The sequence below is a fragment of the Panthera tigris genome, chromosome A1 (assembly GCF_018350195.1).
Source record: "Panthera tigris isolate Pti1 chromosome A1, P.tigris_Pti1_mat1.1, whole genome shotgun sequence".
Taxonomy (NCBI): domain Eukaryota; kingdom Metazoa; phylum Chordata; class Mammalia; order Carnivora; family Felidae; genus Panthera; species Panthera tigris.
Window position 1 is genome coordinate 140,822,748 of NC_056660.1, and position 17,922 is coordinate 140,840,669.

A 17,922-nucleotide genomic window follows, 5' to 3' on the forward strand; every position below is an offset into this window, starting at 1 on the left:
CTCCTTGACATTAGTTTTGGCAATAATTTTTTTGGACATGACACCAAAAATATAAGCAATAAAAAACAAAATAAACAAGTGGGACCACATCAAACTAAAAAAGCATAGCAAAATAAACAATAAAAAAAACGAGAGGGCAATGTTTGTAATGGAGTAAAATACGTGCAAACCATCTATCTGATAAGGGGTTAATATTCAAATTATACAAGGAACTCATACAACTCAACTGCGTAAAAACAAATAATTTAATTTAAAAATGGTCAGAGGATCTGAACAGACATTTTTCTAAAGAGGACATACAATTTGACAATAAATTATATTTTTAAAAAATAAATAAATAAAAAGGACATACAAGTGGCCCACAGGTACATTAAATGATTCTCAACATCACTGATTAGCAGGGAAATGCGAAATCAAAACCACAATGAGATGTCACTTCACACCTGTTAAAATGGTTATTACCAAAAAGTCAAGAAATAACAAGTATTGGTGAGGATGTGGAAAAAAGGAAACACTGTATACTGTTGGTGGGGATACAAATTGGTGCAACTACTATGGAAATGTCATGAAAATTCCTCAAAAAATTAAAAAGAACTATTACATGATCCAGCAATCCCTCCTCAGGGTATATATCCAAAGGAAATTAAATAATTATCTTGAAGGATATCCTCACTCCTATGTTCGCTGCAGCATTATTCACAATAGCCAAAACAAAGAAACAAACAACCTAAGTGTCCATTAAAATATGACTAAACAAAGAAATGGGGTACACACACACACACACACACACACACACACACACACACACACACACACGACTATTATTCAGCCATGAGAAAGGAGGAAATCCCTCCATTTGTGACAACATGGAAGAACCCTGAGGGTATTATGTTAAGTGAAATGAGTCAGACAGAGACAAATATATGATCTCATGTATATGTGGAATTTTTAAAAGCTGAATTCATAAAAACTAGAGTAGAATAGTGGTTGCCAGACACTTGGGGGAAACAGGGAGATGTTGGTCAAAGGGTACAAACTTCCAGTTATAAGACAAGTAAGTTCTGGGGATCTATGTAGAGCATGGTGACCATAGTTAACAACAGTGTGTTATATACCTGAAAGTCGCTAAGACAGTAGATTTTAAATGTTCTCTCCACCAAAAAAAAAAAGATAATTATGTCAGGTGATAACTAACCTTACTAACCATTTTGTAATATATACGTGTATCAAATCATCACATTGTATACCTTACACTTAAAGTATGTTATGTGTAAATATATCTCAATAAAGCTGGAGAAAAAGAAAAAGAAGTATCACCATTTGTGGTAAGGTAAAAAAATTAAATTGCATTTTATGGATGTAAAAAATATGTATATACATAAAGTCAAATTGTACTAAGGGCTTACAACAAAAAACAAAACACACTGTCCAACCCATTCCCAGTGTTGCCTCCAAAAGCAACCACTTTGAAGGCTGTAGCTGCTCCTTTTTCAATTTACCTACATATTTCTGAAAATGTGCATACACTGCTATCTTTTGCTTTTATTTTTGTTCTCTTTGCATCATTTTGAGATCTTTGATTTCTTATGTTACATGAGGATTAACACTAACTGTAAACTTCACATTAAACTTCACATTAAACTTGCCTCATCTCACCACCGCAACTGTATTACCAATGTTCCTTTTTACCATCCTCTCAATAAATAACAAAGTTTTGGTTAAATCAATATTCAGTGTTTACAATCGTATGGCTGTGACATTTGATGGTAAATGTTGCTTACTCACTACTGACTCAAAGTAAAAGGATTTCATTCCTATGATGTAACTAGGTGTGGATCTCTTTATATTTATCTTGCTTGTATTTTATTGAGCTTCTTGTAGTTTATTGAGCTTCTTGGATGTGTAGATTAATGTTTTTCATCAAATTTGGGAAGTTTTCAGCCATATCTCTAAACACTTCTATTCCTTTATTCATTCTCATCCTTCTGATATTCATATTATATGTTGGTATGCTTAATGTGTCCCCCATTTCTCTGAGGTTCTGTCATTTTTTTCTTTTCCTTTTTTTTTTTTTTTTTTAGCTTACACAATTTATATCAACCTATTCTTCAGTTTGCAGATTCTTTTTTTCTGACAGTTCAAATCTGCTGTTGAAGCTCTCCAGTAACTTTTTCATTTTGGTTATTTAACTTTCCAAGTCCAAAGTTTCCTTTTCATTCTATTTTACAATTTTTGTCTCTTTATTGGTATGCTCTATTTGATGAGATGTTGTCATCACAGAATCTTTTACTTTTTTAAGGATAGCTTCCTTTAGTTCCTTGAACACATTTATAAAAGCTGCTTTGAACTCTGTGACATCCTATGTCTGGCATCCCTCATAGGTACTTTTCATTCATTCTTTCTTTTTTTAAAATTTATTTATTTAAATTCAAGTCAGCTAACATACAGTGCAGTATGGGTTTCAGGAGTAGAACCCAGTGATTGATCACTTACATATAACACCCAGTACGCATCCCAACAAGTGCCCTCCTTTTTAAAAAAATTTTTAATGTTTTATTTATTTTTGAGACAGAGACACAGCATGAGCAGAGGAGGGGCAGAAAGAGAGGGAGACACAGAATCTGAAGCAGGCTCCAGGCTCTGAGCTGTCAGCACAGAACTCGAATTCACGAACCACAAGATCATGACCTGAGCTGAAGTCAGACGCTTAACCGACTGAGCCACCCAGGCACCCCCAACAAGTGCCCTCCTTAATGCCCATCTCCCCACCCACCTCCTCTCCAGCAACCCTCACAGGTAGTTTCTGTAAAACTGAACTTTTAGGTAATACAACTGTATCAACACTGGCTGCATATTTCTCTTTTTCTCTGGTGCTTATTTTTGTTGTTGTTTGCTTGTGTATTGATTTAGTGGTTAAACTAAATCACTAAGGTAATAGACTTGTGGTTAGTTTAACAGACTATTCCTCATGTTCCCCAAACATATCCAGGCTACATGCATAGTATGAAAATTCTTCTGTAGCTCATCAGAGGGCAGAGCCTTCAGTATGGGACAGTCATCATTGAATGTTTGGTTTCGGCAGGGCTCTCTTTGTCTCTTTCCCCAATTTTTCTTTTAAGCGTTCCGCCCCTTTTGGTATTACAACCAGCTGTTAGTCTCCACTAATCATAGGCTGATTGTTTCTGACAATGCCCCAAGTAATTTATACTTTAAAGTATGATCCAATAAAATTCAGACAAGGACAGTTTTTAAGGTCAGAATTTAAGGTTTGTTCTGTTCCCAGGAAAGCTCTTCTTAACTGCCTCTTTTCCTGGTTCTTTCTGGTGACTCTAAGATACCAGTTCCATTATATTTCTGGAGACCTCTCTCCTTAAAACTTCAAACTTCCTGCTCCCATCTGAGCAGGCCTGATGAATATCCGTCACCCTGGCGTATAGTTTGCCATCTTCCTGGAATTCCCTTTTTTCCCACAGGTCCCAGAAATTCCACTCCTATGTATATAACCAAGAAAAATGAAAACATATGTCTTCACAGAAATGTGTATTTATAGCATATTAATAACAGGTAAAAGGGAGCAAAAACTAAAAGTCCATCAATTGGATAAATAAAATGAAAATCCATAAATAGGATATTATTCAGCAACTAATAGGAATTAAATACTGATACATGCTACAACATGGATGAACCTTGAAAATATTATACTAAGGGAAGGTAGCAAGTCACAAAAGACCACCTACTGTATGACACGGAATAGGGAAATTTACAGAGACATAAAGTAGATTGGTGGTTGCTTAGGGCTGGGGGAAGTGGGTCAGAGCAATGGTAACTTTTTCTTGAGGTTGATAAACACATCTAAAATTGACTGTAATAATATGTGCACTTATCTGTAGATATATTAAAAAGCAATGAACTGTAGTACAACTTAAATGGGTAAACTGCATGTGACTTATATCTCAATCAAGCTATTTTAAAAATTCAAGCTATTAAAGATATTTATTGACAACTTCAAGTTGTCACTGAATCTTGCTACTCTACCAACATAGGTGAGTAACTCTTAAATAGAACCTGTGGAAGAACTTCCCCACACATCTCAATGACCAGGATCGGTTCTCCTTCTCATTTCTAAAAATCACTAGTATGAACTGGGATCACCACATTAAATGAGTTCATGATTCACCTCATGGCAGATGGGTAAATATCTAAACAAAATTAGAGTTCTGCCAAAACCAGTAAAGATGGTTAATAGCCATTGCATGGGCTAACAAAAATCTTTACTACAAACTTACTTAACATTTTCAGGTTTCAATCCCTTTCTACTACCTTATGAGTTTAGCAAGAGAAAGAGCTACATTTTACAGATGATAGAACTGAGTCACAAACATGCGAAATAACTTAATCATGGTTAATGCTGTCTGTTAAGTAATGGAGCTAGGACTCAAACCCCGGTTTTTCTGACTCAAGATTTTAAATAAGAATTTAAAAAACCATACCCCTATTAATTAGGATTTGTATTAAACAAAGTATCACTTATAATTTTTAGAACCTCCCTCTGAAAGATCCACTAGATCATAATTCTTATTTAAAGCTCTTTTTTATTTCCCCTTTAACAAATACAACCAGTTCCTTTTCTCCAGGTGACCTTTTTTCAACACACTCCATTGCACCAGTATATCCTGAGCTCTCACTCAAACAAGGAATTGTTCAGCTAAGGAATTTGTATTCCTACTAAAGAGTGTATTGTATACTTCATGGAATTAAGCAGAATGTAGAATTTTAAACGAAGTTGTTGGTCTCTATCTCTAATGGCTTTTCATTCATAATTATAGGATTTGTAATGAGTGCATTGGTGATGACAGAAATCCACCATAACATTTTCCACTGTGTGAATGAGCTTCAGACTTTTATTTAATGACTTATTAATCAACCACAGTCAGGCAATAGTGTATCACATTAAATCTCTGAACAACACAAGCAAAGAATTTTTATTTTCTGTGTATCCCGTGGAGTAATCTTTAGCAATATGAATCTGTTCAAACATCTATCCACAGTTCTATCACATGTGCAGTTCTATTAGTAAAGGTCAGCTTAGGTTAGTTCACTGTCAGCAGCTAGAAAGTTGTAAGAATAGATTAGCTTAATTGCTTTATTGTTACTATCACTGTGCCTGTTTAGAATTCTGGTACATAAAACTTCTCAGATACTAAATCTCCATTTAGGTTACCAAGAAGAATTACTTAAGTTTGGATTCTTACCCACAAGCCACCCTAATTATTAATACTATAGATGAGCACATCATAAATCAGTAACAGGTAATGTGTATTATAATTACCTTACCACCTATTCCACTTCTACCATCCTTAGGGGTTCAGAAAGTTAATCAATTAATGAATACAATATTCCATTGAGCATACATAGCCAGTAACTGTCAATACAGATCAAGAGTATTATATATTTAGCTAGGTTAAATGAGGAAAAACTAAAATGAATTTATAATTTTTCTGGTTTACTTGCTCATCGAGAACAGTAATTGTTTATAATCCCTTTTAATTATAGTAATTCTTAACTTTGTAACACACTAGAATCACCTGGAGAGCTTCAAAAAATTATAGTAGATTCCACCCAGAATATATGTAACTGGGATAGGGAGCAACCTGGGCATCAGATTTTTAAAAATTCACCAGATGATTTTAATATGCGCCAAAAGTTCAGAAAAGCCATGCTCTGTAATTGTGTGTGTGCATACACACACATGAGTATGCATGCTGGGAGTAGTTACAAAGAGACCAAGAACAATGTGAAGTTTTTAGGACATAAAATCAAGCCCCACGTTGGGCTCTGAGCTGGCAGCACAGAGCCTGCTTGGGATTCTCTCTCCTGCTCTCTCTGCCCCTCCCCTGCTTGCACTTTCTCTCTCTCTCTCTTCCATCTCTTTCTCTCACTCTCTGAAAATAAATAAACATTTAAAAAACTAAATAAATAATAAAATTGAGCTTGTGACCCCAACTTTCCTAGGAGTAAAAGCCTTATTAAAATTCTGAAAATAGAAGTCAGTAATTAATATATAAATACATTATCATATTGAACACTCACATATAATATTCTTGCTGTGTGCCAAGGCTTGTTTCAAAGCCCCAGGGAATCTTAAGTAGCAGTGGAAAATTTCTGATTAAGGCATAATAAAAAGGTTTATAAATTTCTTATTGATTGAAAGTAAAGGCTGCTTTAAGTAATTATGATTTTATTTCATAGATGTTGGCTAAAACACACTTAAGTGATTGGTACATAATAATATATACGAATTTGTCCCACTTCTATATTCTTGCAGTGATCAACTTCCTGTCAATTATATGTCATATGTACTTTTTTACATAGCTTTTTCTGTTAACCCCTAATTAATGAAACTTTATAAAGATTCCAGAGCCTAAGTCATGGAGTCTGATATCTTATTACTGCTTGGCAATCTACAGATCTGTGCACCTGCTCATGATAGCCTGAATTCTTCATTGGCATTGCCTTTCTAATGTTGCTAGTGATCAGCATTTACCATATAACTAAATATAACTAAATTAGCTCTTAAACTTAAAATCTGTAATGCAACTTCTTCCTTCCAAGATTAGAAAATAACAGCAGAAAAATTCACAGTTGTCTAGATACAGCGCCATATCTCCAGATCCTAAAATGATCTTTTTCTCCAATTAGTTTCCCTGGGAACTAAATTATTCCTCATTCATCCACCTTCTTTCTTCCTCCTTACACTGAATGAAGGAATAGAAATTATTTTGCACACAATATTAAAGATGACATAAAGAAGTTGCTTAGTTTTTTTCCAAACTAGCCCTTTAAAAGGGCTATTTATACCTTTTTTCCTTTATAAAAATTTAAACATACATTAAAAGAACAATTTCCCAAAACTCAATAATTTCCACACAGTATTTGCCAGATTTTAAGTATGCTTTTTAAATGTTCATGAGCCCAATTTATTTTTCTAGCTCCTTCGATTACAAAAAGACCTTCCTCCCTCTACCCTGGGAATAGCCAAATTTTTATACCCTTTGCACATGCCCACAGATGGCTTTTATCAATCAATGACTGCTTAATAATTTATTTTATCTTGCTTTACAAAAGCGTTAATTTTTTTCTTTCTTTTACTGTAACAGTTAAAGCTTCCCTACATGAGTTATGCTAATAGTTTTATATATTAGCATAATGGAAAAATAGCACTTCTTAAAAATTTTTTTCATAAAATTATAGCACAATTATAGAAAATTGGGAAAACATGAAAGGAAAGAGCACCTACAATCTTACCATAATTTACATGGTTCTTACCATTTTCATGGTTCCTTTCCAACCTTTCTTTCTGTACATTTATTTCTACACATAATCACACTGTACATTCACTTTTGTAACCTGTTTTTTCCAATTGCTACAATCTAAACAGTCTTCATGTTATTACATAATAGTTACAAATTGGAAAAAATCTAAATATCCAATAATAGGGAGTGGTTAAAATATGATAATATTTATCAGAAAGATTGTCAAATGAGCCTTAAAAATGAGGATCCCTTATTCAAGAAATTTATATTCGTTGGCACTTAGTGGCATGTCAATAGATATTTGTTGAATATTAATGTCTACTATGTTAGAAGGTTATATAATGATAAGATTATATAATGATAAGCAAAAGTAGATAGACATGGTATTGGTACTCACAGAGCTTTCATATTTTATAGTCTTGTGAAAAAGATGACAAAATAACTACATTTATGGTTAGTGCTATATAAGAAAGGAGCATGGGTCTATGAAAGCAAACAATAAGGTAACCTGACTGACATGGAGTGATGTTAAGATAAGCATCATTAATTAAAAACATGACCTGTGGGGGTGCCTGGCTGACTCAGTTAACTGGAAGAGCATGAGACTCTTGATCTTGGGGTTGTGAAGTTGAGCCCCAAATTGGATGCAGAGATTACTAAAAAAAAAAATAAACTTAAAAAAATATGTGACCTTTGAACTGAGGTCTGAAGAATGGAAAGAAGTTAAGCAGCAGAATGGATAGAATTACATCTTCTTTATCCATTCATCAGTCAATGGACACTTGGTCTCTTTCCATAAATTAGCTACTGTTGACAATGCTGTTATAAACATCAGGGTGCATGTATCCCTTTGAATCAGTATTTTTGTATCTTTTGGGTAAATAGTAGTGCAATTGCTGGACCATAGGGTAGTTCGATTTTTAATTTTTTGAGGAACTTCCACATTTCTTTCTAGAGTGGCTACACCAGTTTCCATTCCCACCAACAGTTTAAGAGGGTTCCCCTTTCTCCACACCCTCAACACCAGTTGTTTCCTGTGTTGTTAACTGTAGTCATTATGATCAGTGTGAGGTGATATCTCATTCTAGTTTTGATTTGGATTTCCCTGATGCTAAGTGATGATGAGCATCTTTTCATGTGTCTGTTGGCTATGTGAATGTCTTCTTTAGAGATATGTCTGTTCATATCTTCTGCCCATTTTTAAATTAGGTTATTTGCTTTTGGGGCATTGAGTTTTAGAAGTTCTTTATATTTTTTCAATACTAACCCATTATCAGATATGTCATTTGCAAATATCTTCTCCCATGCCAAAGGCCTCCTTGCAATTTTATTGATAGTTTCCTTTGCTACACAGAAGCTTTTATTCTTAAGTCCCAGTAACTTATTTTTGCTTTTGTTTCCCTTACTTCAGGAGACCTATCTAGTAAGAAGTCGCAAACAGCCAAGGTCAAAGAGGTTGTTGCCTGTGTTTTCCTCTAGGATTTTGATGGTTTCCTGTCTCACATTATTAGGACTCTTATCCATTTTGAATTTATTTTTGTGTATGGTGGAAGAAAGTGGTCCAGTTTCTTTGTTTTGGACGTCGTTGTCCCGTTCCTTAGATTGGAGTCACCAAAGTGGTTCTAAGAGGGAAATTTATAGCAATACAGGCTGACCTCAAGAAGCAAGAAAAATATCAAATAACCTAACCTTACACCTGAAGGAGCTAGGAAAAGAACAATAAACAAAAACTTAAGCCAGCAGAAGGAAGGAAATACTAAAGGTTAGAGCAGAAATAAATGGCATAGAAACTAAAAAACAATAGAACAGATCAATGAAAGCAGGAGCTGGTTCTTTGAAAAAATCAATAATATTGATAATTCTCTAGCCAGACTTATCAAGAAAAAAAGAAAAAGGACTCAAATATCAAATAAGAGAGGAGGAATAACAACCAACACCACAGAAATACAATAAGAGAATATTATGAAAAACTATTTGCCAACAAGTTGAACAACCTTGAAGAAATTGGTAAGTTCCTAGAAACATAAACTACGAAATCCAAAACAGGAAGAAATATAAAATTTAACAGACCAATAACCATCAAGGAAATTAATCAGTAATCAAAAAACTCCCAACAAACAAAAGAGCAGGACCAGAAAACTTCACAGATGAATTCTACCAAACATTTAGAGAAGAGTTAATACCCATTCTTTCAAACTATTCCAAAAAAGTAGAAAAGGAAGGAAAACTTCCAAATTCATTCATTTAGGCCAGCATTACCGTGATACCAAAACCAGATAAAGACTCCACAAAGACACAGAGAGAATTACAGGCCAATATACATGATGAACATGGATGAAAAAATCCTCAATAAAATAGTTTCAAACAGAATTAAACAATACATTAAAAAAATCATTCACCACAATCAAGTGGGATTTATTCTTGGATTGCAAGGGTGGTTCAGTATTCACAAATCAATCAACATGATATACTATATCAGTGGGAGAAAGCGTAAGAATCATGTGATCCTTTCAGTAGACATAGAAAAAGCATTTGATGGGGTGCCTGGATGGCTCTTGGTTTTGGCTCAGGTCATGATGTCATGATTTCATGGGCTCGAGCCCGGAGCCTGCTTGGGATTCTCTCTTTTTCCCTCTCTCTCTTCCCCTCCCCTGCTCACATGCTATCTCTGTCTCTCTCAAAAGTAAATAAATAAACTTAAAATAAAAAGCATTTGAAAACATACAACATCCATTCATTATTTTAAAAAATCCTCAACAAAGTAGGTTTTGAGGGACATACCTCAATATAATAAAGGCCATATATGAAAAACCCAGAGCTAACATTGTCCTCAGTGGGGAAAAACTGAGAGCTTTTCCCCTAAGTTCAGCAATAGGGCAAGAATGTTCACTTTCACTACTTATATTCAACATAGTTTTGGCAGGCCTAGCCACAGCAATCAAACAACACAAAGAAGTAAAAGGCATCCGTATTGGTAAAGAAAAAGTAAAACTTTGACTATTTGCAAATGACATGATACTTTATGTACAAATCCTGAAAGACTCCACCAAAAACCTGCTAGAACTGATACATGAATTCAGTAAAGTTGCAGGATACAAGATTAGTGTGCAGCAATCTATTGCATTTTATATACCAGTTATGAAGAAGCAAGAAAATAAATTAAGGAAATAATTCCATTTACAATTGCACCAAAAAAATAAGACACCTAGGAATAAACCTAACTAAAAAGATCTATATTCTAAAAACTATAAAAAACTTATGAAAGAAATTGAAGATGACACAAAGAAATGGAAAGACATTCCATGATCATGAATTGGAAGAACAAATATTGGTCCATACTGTCCCAAGCAGTCTACACATTTAACGCAATCCCTGTCAAAATACCAACAGCATTTTTCATAGACCTAGAAGAAACACTTCTCAAATTTTGTGGTTAAGTTTCTTAAAAGACCCCAAATAGTCAAAACAATCTTGAAAAAGAAAAGCAAAACTGGAGGCATCCCAATTCTGGACTTCAAGTTATATTACAAAGCTGTGGTAATCAAGACAGTATAGTACTGGCACAAAAACAGACACATAGATCAGTGGAACAGAACAGAAAACCCAGAAATGGGCCCACGACTATATGGTCAACTAATCTTTAACAAAGCAGGAAAGAATATCCAATGGAAAAAAGTCTCTTCAACAAATGGTATTGGGAAAACGGGACAACGACATCCAAAACAAAGAAACTGGACCACTTTCTTCCACCATACACAAAAATAAATTCAAAATGGATAAGAGTCCTAATAATGTGAGACAGGAAACCATCAAAATCCTAGAGGAAAACACAGGCAACAACCTCTTTGACCTTGGCTGTTTGCGACTTCTTACTAGATAGGTCTCCTGAAGTAAGGGAAACAAAAGCAAAAATAAGTTATTGGGACTTACTCAAGAATAAAAGCTTCTGTGTAGCAAAGGAAACTATCAATAAAATTGCAAGGAGGCCTTTGGCATGGGAGAAGATATTTGAGACTTAAATTTATTGAGGGTGATTTTGTGGGCTAATATGTGTTCTAGTCTGGAGAATGTTTTGTGTGCACTTGAAAAAAAATGTGTATTTTGTTCTTTTAGGATGGAATATTCTGAATATATCTTAAGTGCATCTGGTCCAGTGTGTCATTCAAAGCCAGTGTTTCCTTGTTGGTTTTATGCTTAGATGATCTGTCCAATGATGTAAGTGGAGTGTATAGTCCCCTACTAGTATTGTATTATTATCTATTAGTTCCTTCATGTTTGTTACTGTTTTACGTATTTGGGTGCTTCCATGTTGGGTGCATACATATTTACGGCTGTTATATCTTCTTGTAGGGCTGTCCTCTTTATTGTCACACAGCGTCCTTCTTTGTCTCTTGTTACATTGTTTTAAAGTCTATTTTGTCTGATACAGGTATTGCTACTCTGGCTTTCTTTTGACATCCATTTCCATGATAGATGTTTCTCCATCCCCTTACTTTGAATCTGTAGGTGACTTTAGGTCTAATATGATTCTCCTTTAGGCAGCTTATAGATAGGTCTCTTTTTTTTTTAATCCATAGGACATTAATTTTTGTATTCACTTTACTACGTAATTAACATTATATTAAATTGAGGGTACAGGTTGCTATTTAACTCTAAGTACTTAGTCTTTGTTCTTTCCAAATTTAACCTACCCACTGCTGTATCAAATTATCTCTAACTTAATGTACTAAGAAATTCAAACAAAATATTTACTGAGACATAATTATTTAAGATTCAATTTGAAAATAGCTTCTTGTGAAAGCTTAGAGCAGATTTAAAATTTGTGTCTAAAACAATACTCATAAGTAGCCTGGTTTGCATCTAGATTAAGTAATTTCCAAGCTTTTTAAAATCTTTTCTTTTTCATCTTTATTAAATAAGTTTGTATTTTTATGTTAAATATGCAGCCCATGCCAAAAATGTTCCAATTCTGGGCATGTACTTTAACTTTTTCATGAGTTTTTAGTTACAAAAAATATGAAATCTTTTCTGGTATCTATCATATACAGACACATACAAAAAAGGTATCACATTCAAAATTCTAGAAGATTAGTTAATCTAAGACCCTGGATTACTCACTGAAAATATTAAAGCACTTTACTTTTTCAATATATTTCAATATGTGTTTCTAGTACATTACTTTTTTTATTTTTTAGCAAATTAAAGAAAAACAACTTTAAAAATTTAGATCCCTAAATTACTTTCCTTGAAGTCCCTTAGAGTGTTATTTTCAGAGTATCCATGCATAGCCTCACTGGGAAAAAATGCCTAATTGAAGAACTAACAATCATAAGAGAAAGCCAGGATAATTATCTATCTTGGACTTTTGGTGTGAGATCATTCTCTGACTGGGTTCCAGGCCCATTTAGAATGCTTTGATTAAATAAAATCAGATTTGTTAATTTAGAAACCACAGATATAAGGTGAAAAATATCTACTCTAATTAATAAGTGTACATTGACAATATCTTAGTAATTGCTTTGGCATTATTCTAGAGTCCAAATGCTCCTATGCTAGCACTGATAACAGTATTTTTGTCTAAAGATCTTTAAACTCTTTTCCACCATTAACCCATTAATTTTCACATTTTCTCTGTGAGGCAGTAAGATCTAAGTATGGTTAGCTTAATTTTCCACATGAAAAAATCAAATCAACCACAAATGAATTTCCTAAAAGTCACACATGCAGTGAAACAGAGCTCAAAGACTGGAAACTCAACTGAGTAAGAAGTGCTTTAAACACTGGTATACACAGAATGACCATCTCCATCACCAAATTTACTAGCCTTATTCCCTTGTAATCAAATCTTTCCTCACTTTCTCCCATCCCGCTCCTCCTCTGCTGCTGATCCATCCTGGAAAGAAACTTTCTTTCACATCTGAACCCCATAAAACTGCAGGTCACTTTGCTCCCTATTCCCCATCATTATGGAGTATGCCATAGGTATTAAAAAGACCCACTCGTAGGTAAGTGGGTTCAGATAATATTTGAGGGGATTATACGTAGTAGTATTTAACATAGCAAGACCTAACGATAGTCTTTATTAAAAAAAAAAAAAAACAGCAGAGAATTTGGTTTGATAATGGAGTTTAGAGTCTGACAAACTTGGATGTTAATCCACTTCTGCCACTTACCCTGAATTTAAACAATTTACTTAACCTTTTTGAATCTCAGCTTCCTCACCTGTAACATGGAAATCTATTTCTTTGTAGGTTTGTTAATATAATTGCTAAGATTATATAAACCATGAACATTATATAAAATACCTAAGATGTTACTGGAATTTAATTTTTAAAAAAGCCAGCAGTTTTCAGGAGAATTGAACAAATGGAATTATTTGCACTACAATCTTTGGAGTCATGATATCTGACTATCTTATACTGTCCCAAATAATTAGATAATTACTTCATTTTCCATTTTATGTTCTTAATATACACCTTACTATATAATGTATACCTATAACTGTTATAAACTTATTTCTGTCCATCCATCTATATAGCAGGAAAATGATTAGTTTTTATAACCATTCTCCAATGAGGAAAAAATATCATCAAACTGTACTCTTCTAGACAACTCAAATTCTCCCGGTTTCTACATGCCCTTGTTTAATTGCTCCCACCTACCTTAATTATCAGCCTGGGTGCAACCATGGACTACCAAAATTCAGGACTTTGAGGTAGGGATTCTGATAAGGCAGATGGGCTGAGTATAAAGAAAAAATTATGGACAGGGGCCCCTGAGTGGCTCAGTTGGTTAAGCATCTGCCTTCAGCTCAGGTCATGACCTCATGATTTGTGAGGTCAAGCCCCACCTTTGGCTCTGTGCTGACAGCTCAGAGCCTGGAGCCTGCTTTGGATTCTGTGTGTCTCTCTCTCTGTCCCTCCCCCATTCATGCTCTGTCTCTTTCTCTCTCACTAATAAACATTAAAAAAAATTATGGATAAAATGACAAGACACAATCATAGCATTTGAGAACTCAAAAGGGCCTTTGTAATAATTCACCAAATCTCCTTTTCCACAGATGAGGAAACTAAATTATGACCAAACCCAGAACCTGGAATTGAAGTTGTAATCCATTACTCATTCAATTTTATCACTTGATGTCTTTTCTTACTTACTCACTACAAAGACTCATAAAAGACCTCTAATCCGCAAGCATGCTAAGGTGAAGTGAAGTGAAATGGAGAAAGGTGAGGAGGGGAGAAAATAGATTAGAAAGAAGTATGTTGCCTGGGCAACTCTCCATTTAAAAAAATACTCATAACTACCTGAAAACATACATTCTTCATCCTTGTAAATCCCCCATGCCTCCATAACACCTCACTGGCTGCAACTCGTTAATACCACCTGAGTTTCTAGTCCTCGATCCCTAACCTGTGGAGGTTTTATATGCCAGAAGACTCTGGCTACCCTATGAGTCTAGACCAAACAAATTGGTATTGCCCCTAGGCTCCCTATTATCCCCCCAAATTCTCTTTAGGATACAAAATATTTGGTTCCCTAGATAATAATGGGGAGAAACCACCCATCAGCCCAATAAAAATGTTGTATCACAACTACAAACATTAATTCCAAGTGAGTAATTTTCCAAGTCCACAATCCTTTATCTTTAATTCCAAAATCCAAAAAGCTCCCCAAACTGAAAATTTTCTTAGCTCATTTGGTGGCGAAACTTCACCTGACCTGACCACACTCTGTGGGGGAAAAACAACAACAACAACAACAACAACAACAACAACAACAACAAACTTACCTAAATTAACCTGAGGCTTTTTATAGTCTTGACTTAATCTATCACATGTGAATATTCATGTATTTTACTGCAGAAATAAAAGTATGTTGATTATGTATGCTGTGCTGTCCAAAAGGATATTTTCTGAAATATATCTAGTACTAAGGATTTCAGATAAGGCATTACGAGCCTTATAAGCAATAAGCCTTTGGTCTTTAGGTTTTAGGATTTCAGCTTTATTTTTCGGACCACCTACTAGCTCAGTGACTTTGAATAAGTCCTTGGTTCCTAATAAGTTTGAGATAATTACAAGAGTTATTTTTCCAGAAGAATCAATAGAACTTCATGACCTATTGGTAACTAAAGCATCAGAGGTGAAATTAGGAAGTGCAGAATGCCTGAGATGCGCTAAATTTCTTACCTGTCGGCATTTGAGACAATGTGTAAAGATGCCCTCCTGGCAGATGTACAGATAGATTGCTTGGAATTTTTTCTCTGGAATTACCTGCCATCTCAAAGTTCCAATTTTTAGTTTCCTATGGCTCTTTCTCCTACATCCACCAGAAGGAAACAGAACTAAAAACTGGACCTTTGAGATGGCAGGTAACTCCAGAGAAAAATTCCAAGAAAGACAGTCACAGAGAATGCCAGAGATAAAGGAATCTTTAAAAGAAACAGAAAGAACCATCCAAGACAGAAGGCCAAAAACTACAGCACCATCAAAGCCAAGATAGAACACAACTTTCTAAAGGGAGTGACCAGAAGAATTAAATGCTGGAAAAAGATGAGGGATTTTGAGGTGTGTAAGCAAATGGGGAAATACTTTGGAAGGAAGTCACTGCAGATTTTGAAAGTGTAGTTACAGTAAAGATTACAAGGGAACGTGCGATATTTGGTGAAGAAATGGGGTGACAGATGCAGAGCACTCATTTGAGAGAAAGTACAAATAACTGTAGTAGGGACATATGAAAAGGAAAACTATAAAAGTAATGGTATATACTTCAAGCATTTGAAAAATAAAAGGGAGTAACAGTTTCTACTTTTTAGAATAATCTAGACATTTCTCCCCTTACTAGCATCAATTGTATATTTATCTGGGGCTTAGAAAGCATCTGATTTATTATTCTGCTTAAACTTTGATAAGGAGAAATAACGATAATTTGCAGATGGTAGAGCGAAGGCACAGAGTTTAACTACTTTGCTCATTACTACTACTATCTCTAGTTAGTAAGCCTTTATTGATTATATACTATCTACAGAAAGCCATACTAGTGCCATGCTTATTATAGTGCCTGGCATTATTCAGTGCTTAGTAATTTTTTAACTGAGTTGAACTAGGAATATTTGGATTTAATGTCACTATAATCAATATAGACCTATGGACTACCAGCCACTTTCTTAGTTCAACAGTCTTAGTAATGATGAGAAATAGAGTAGAATATATCCACATATACACCAACAAACTGGAATATAAAGAATAAATATCAAATCACAGTTCAGTAAGATCTGAACATTGAATACTGACTATACTGACTGAATTAAATGCCCACTCATTTGAAGCCTAAGTAAACAAGGAAAAAAAAAAAGGATCTGAATGAAGGAAGAATTTGAATTATCTATCATTTTATCAAATAACAATGGGCATCTAATTATCTGGAGAATTTACAAGTATTTCAAATTATAAAAAAAATTATATACGCTGACTAGGATTTTACTAAATGTGTTTTCTTGCACTTTTTATAAATTATATTTCATAGTTCAAAATAGCAGAGTAGAGGGCTTGCTTCAACAGCACATATACAAAACAGCAGAGTACATGTGTTCATCCACAGGGATAAAACTATCAGGTTACTCCTAAAGAAAATGTGACAGTTTAAAAATAAAATAAACTTTTTTCTATTATTACTCTAGAGTTTTTATATATGTCTTAGGTTGGTCCAAATCAAGCATCTTCTACCAAAATACCATAGCAAAGAATAAATCACTGACCCAGGAGTTGGGGTAGGATGGACAGTCATTGCCCCAAAGGCTCCCAAACAATCTTAAGATACATCTTAGTGGGGCGCCTGGGTGGATCTGTCAGTTGAGCATCCAGCTCCGGTCCAGGTCATGATCTCGCAGTTTGTAACTTGAAGCCCCACATCAGGCTTTCTGCTGTTAGCACAGAGCCCACTTCAGATCGTCTGTTCCTCTCTCTCTCTGTCCCTCCCCCACTTCTATGCACGTGTGCTCTCTATCTTTTAAAAATAAACATTAAAAAAAAAAGATGTATCTTAGAATTTGTGTTACCTGAATGTTCTATTTGATAATACATTTGTGTTTGTTTTAATATAAAACAATGTTCTAAACTATCTCCCATTTACATTTCACTTTCCGAAATATTTGTGTAAAATCTGCCCTCTAGGAAGATATACCACAATTCACCAATGGCTTTCCAAACCCCCTTTCCATCAGTCCTAGTTTTGGAACTATAGCTAAAGGAATTCAGGTGATGAGGGGAGTATACAACTTAATGCTTTCTGATCAAAGTACTCCTTCAGGAGACAATGTACTGCTGAGGATTACTAGTAAGGATGGAATAGGCAAGCAATATGGAGAGTGAGCAGGCCAAGATAAATGAACTCCACTAAAAAGACCAAATTTGCTAAACTTAATAGTGAAGACATATTCATGTTGTTTTCATTATGTACCATGACATTAAATTAAATGCCACAAGATTCCTTTACTTTCTTTCATTCAGGGGTGCCTGGGTGGCTCAGTCGCTTGAGTATCCGGCTTCGGCTCAGGTCATGATCTCACAGTTTGTGGGTTCGAGCCCCACAACGGGCTCAGTGCTGA

The 17,922-nt window shown here is 34.7% G+C and overlaps 1 protein-coding gene across 9 annotated transcripts in view; it reads right to left on the reverse strand.

Moving 5' to 3' along the window:
• Positions 1 to 17,922, reverse strand: part of WDR41 (WD repeat domain 41) — a 196,225-nt gene that overhangs the window by 65,251 nt on the left and 113,052 nt on the right. The window contains exon 1 of one of the 9 annotated variants that reach the window (XM_007079822.2): positions 13,976 to 14,120. The exons of the other annotated variants lie outside the window; for them this stretch is intronic. Coding sequence (XP_007079884.1) covers positions 13,976 to 14,002 — 27 coding nt within the window. The 5' untranslated portion in view covers positions 14,003 to 14,120. Of the gene's footprint in view, positions 1 to 13,975; positions 14,121 to 17,922 lie in introns of those variants that run through there. 9 annotated transcript variants of the gene reach the window in all.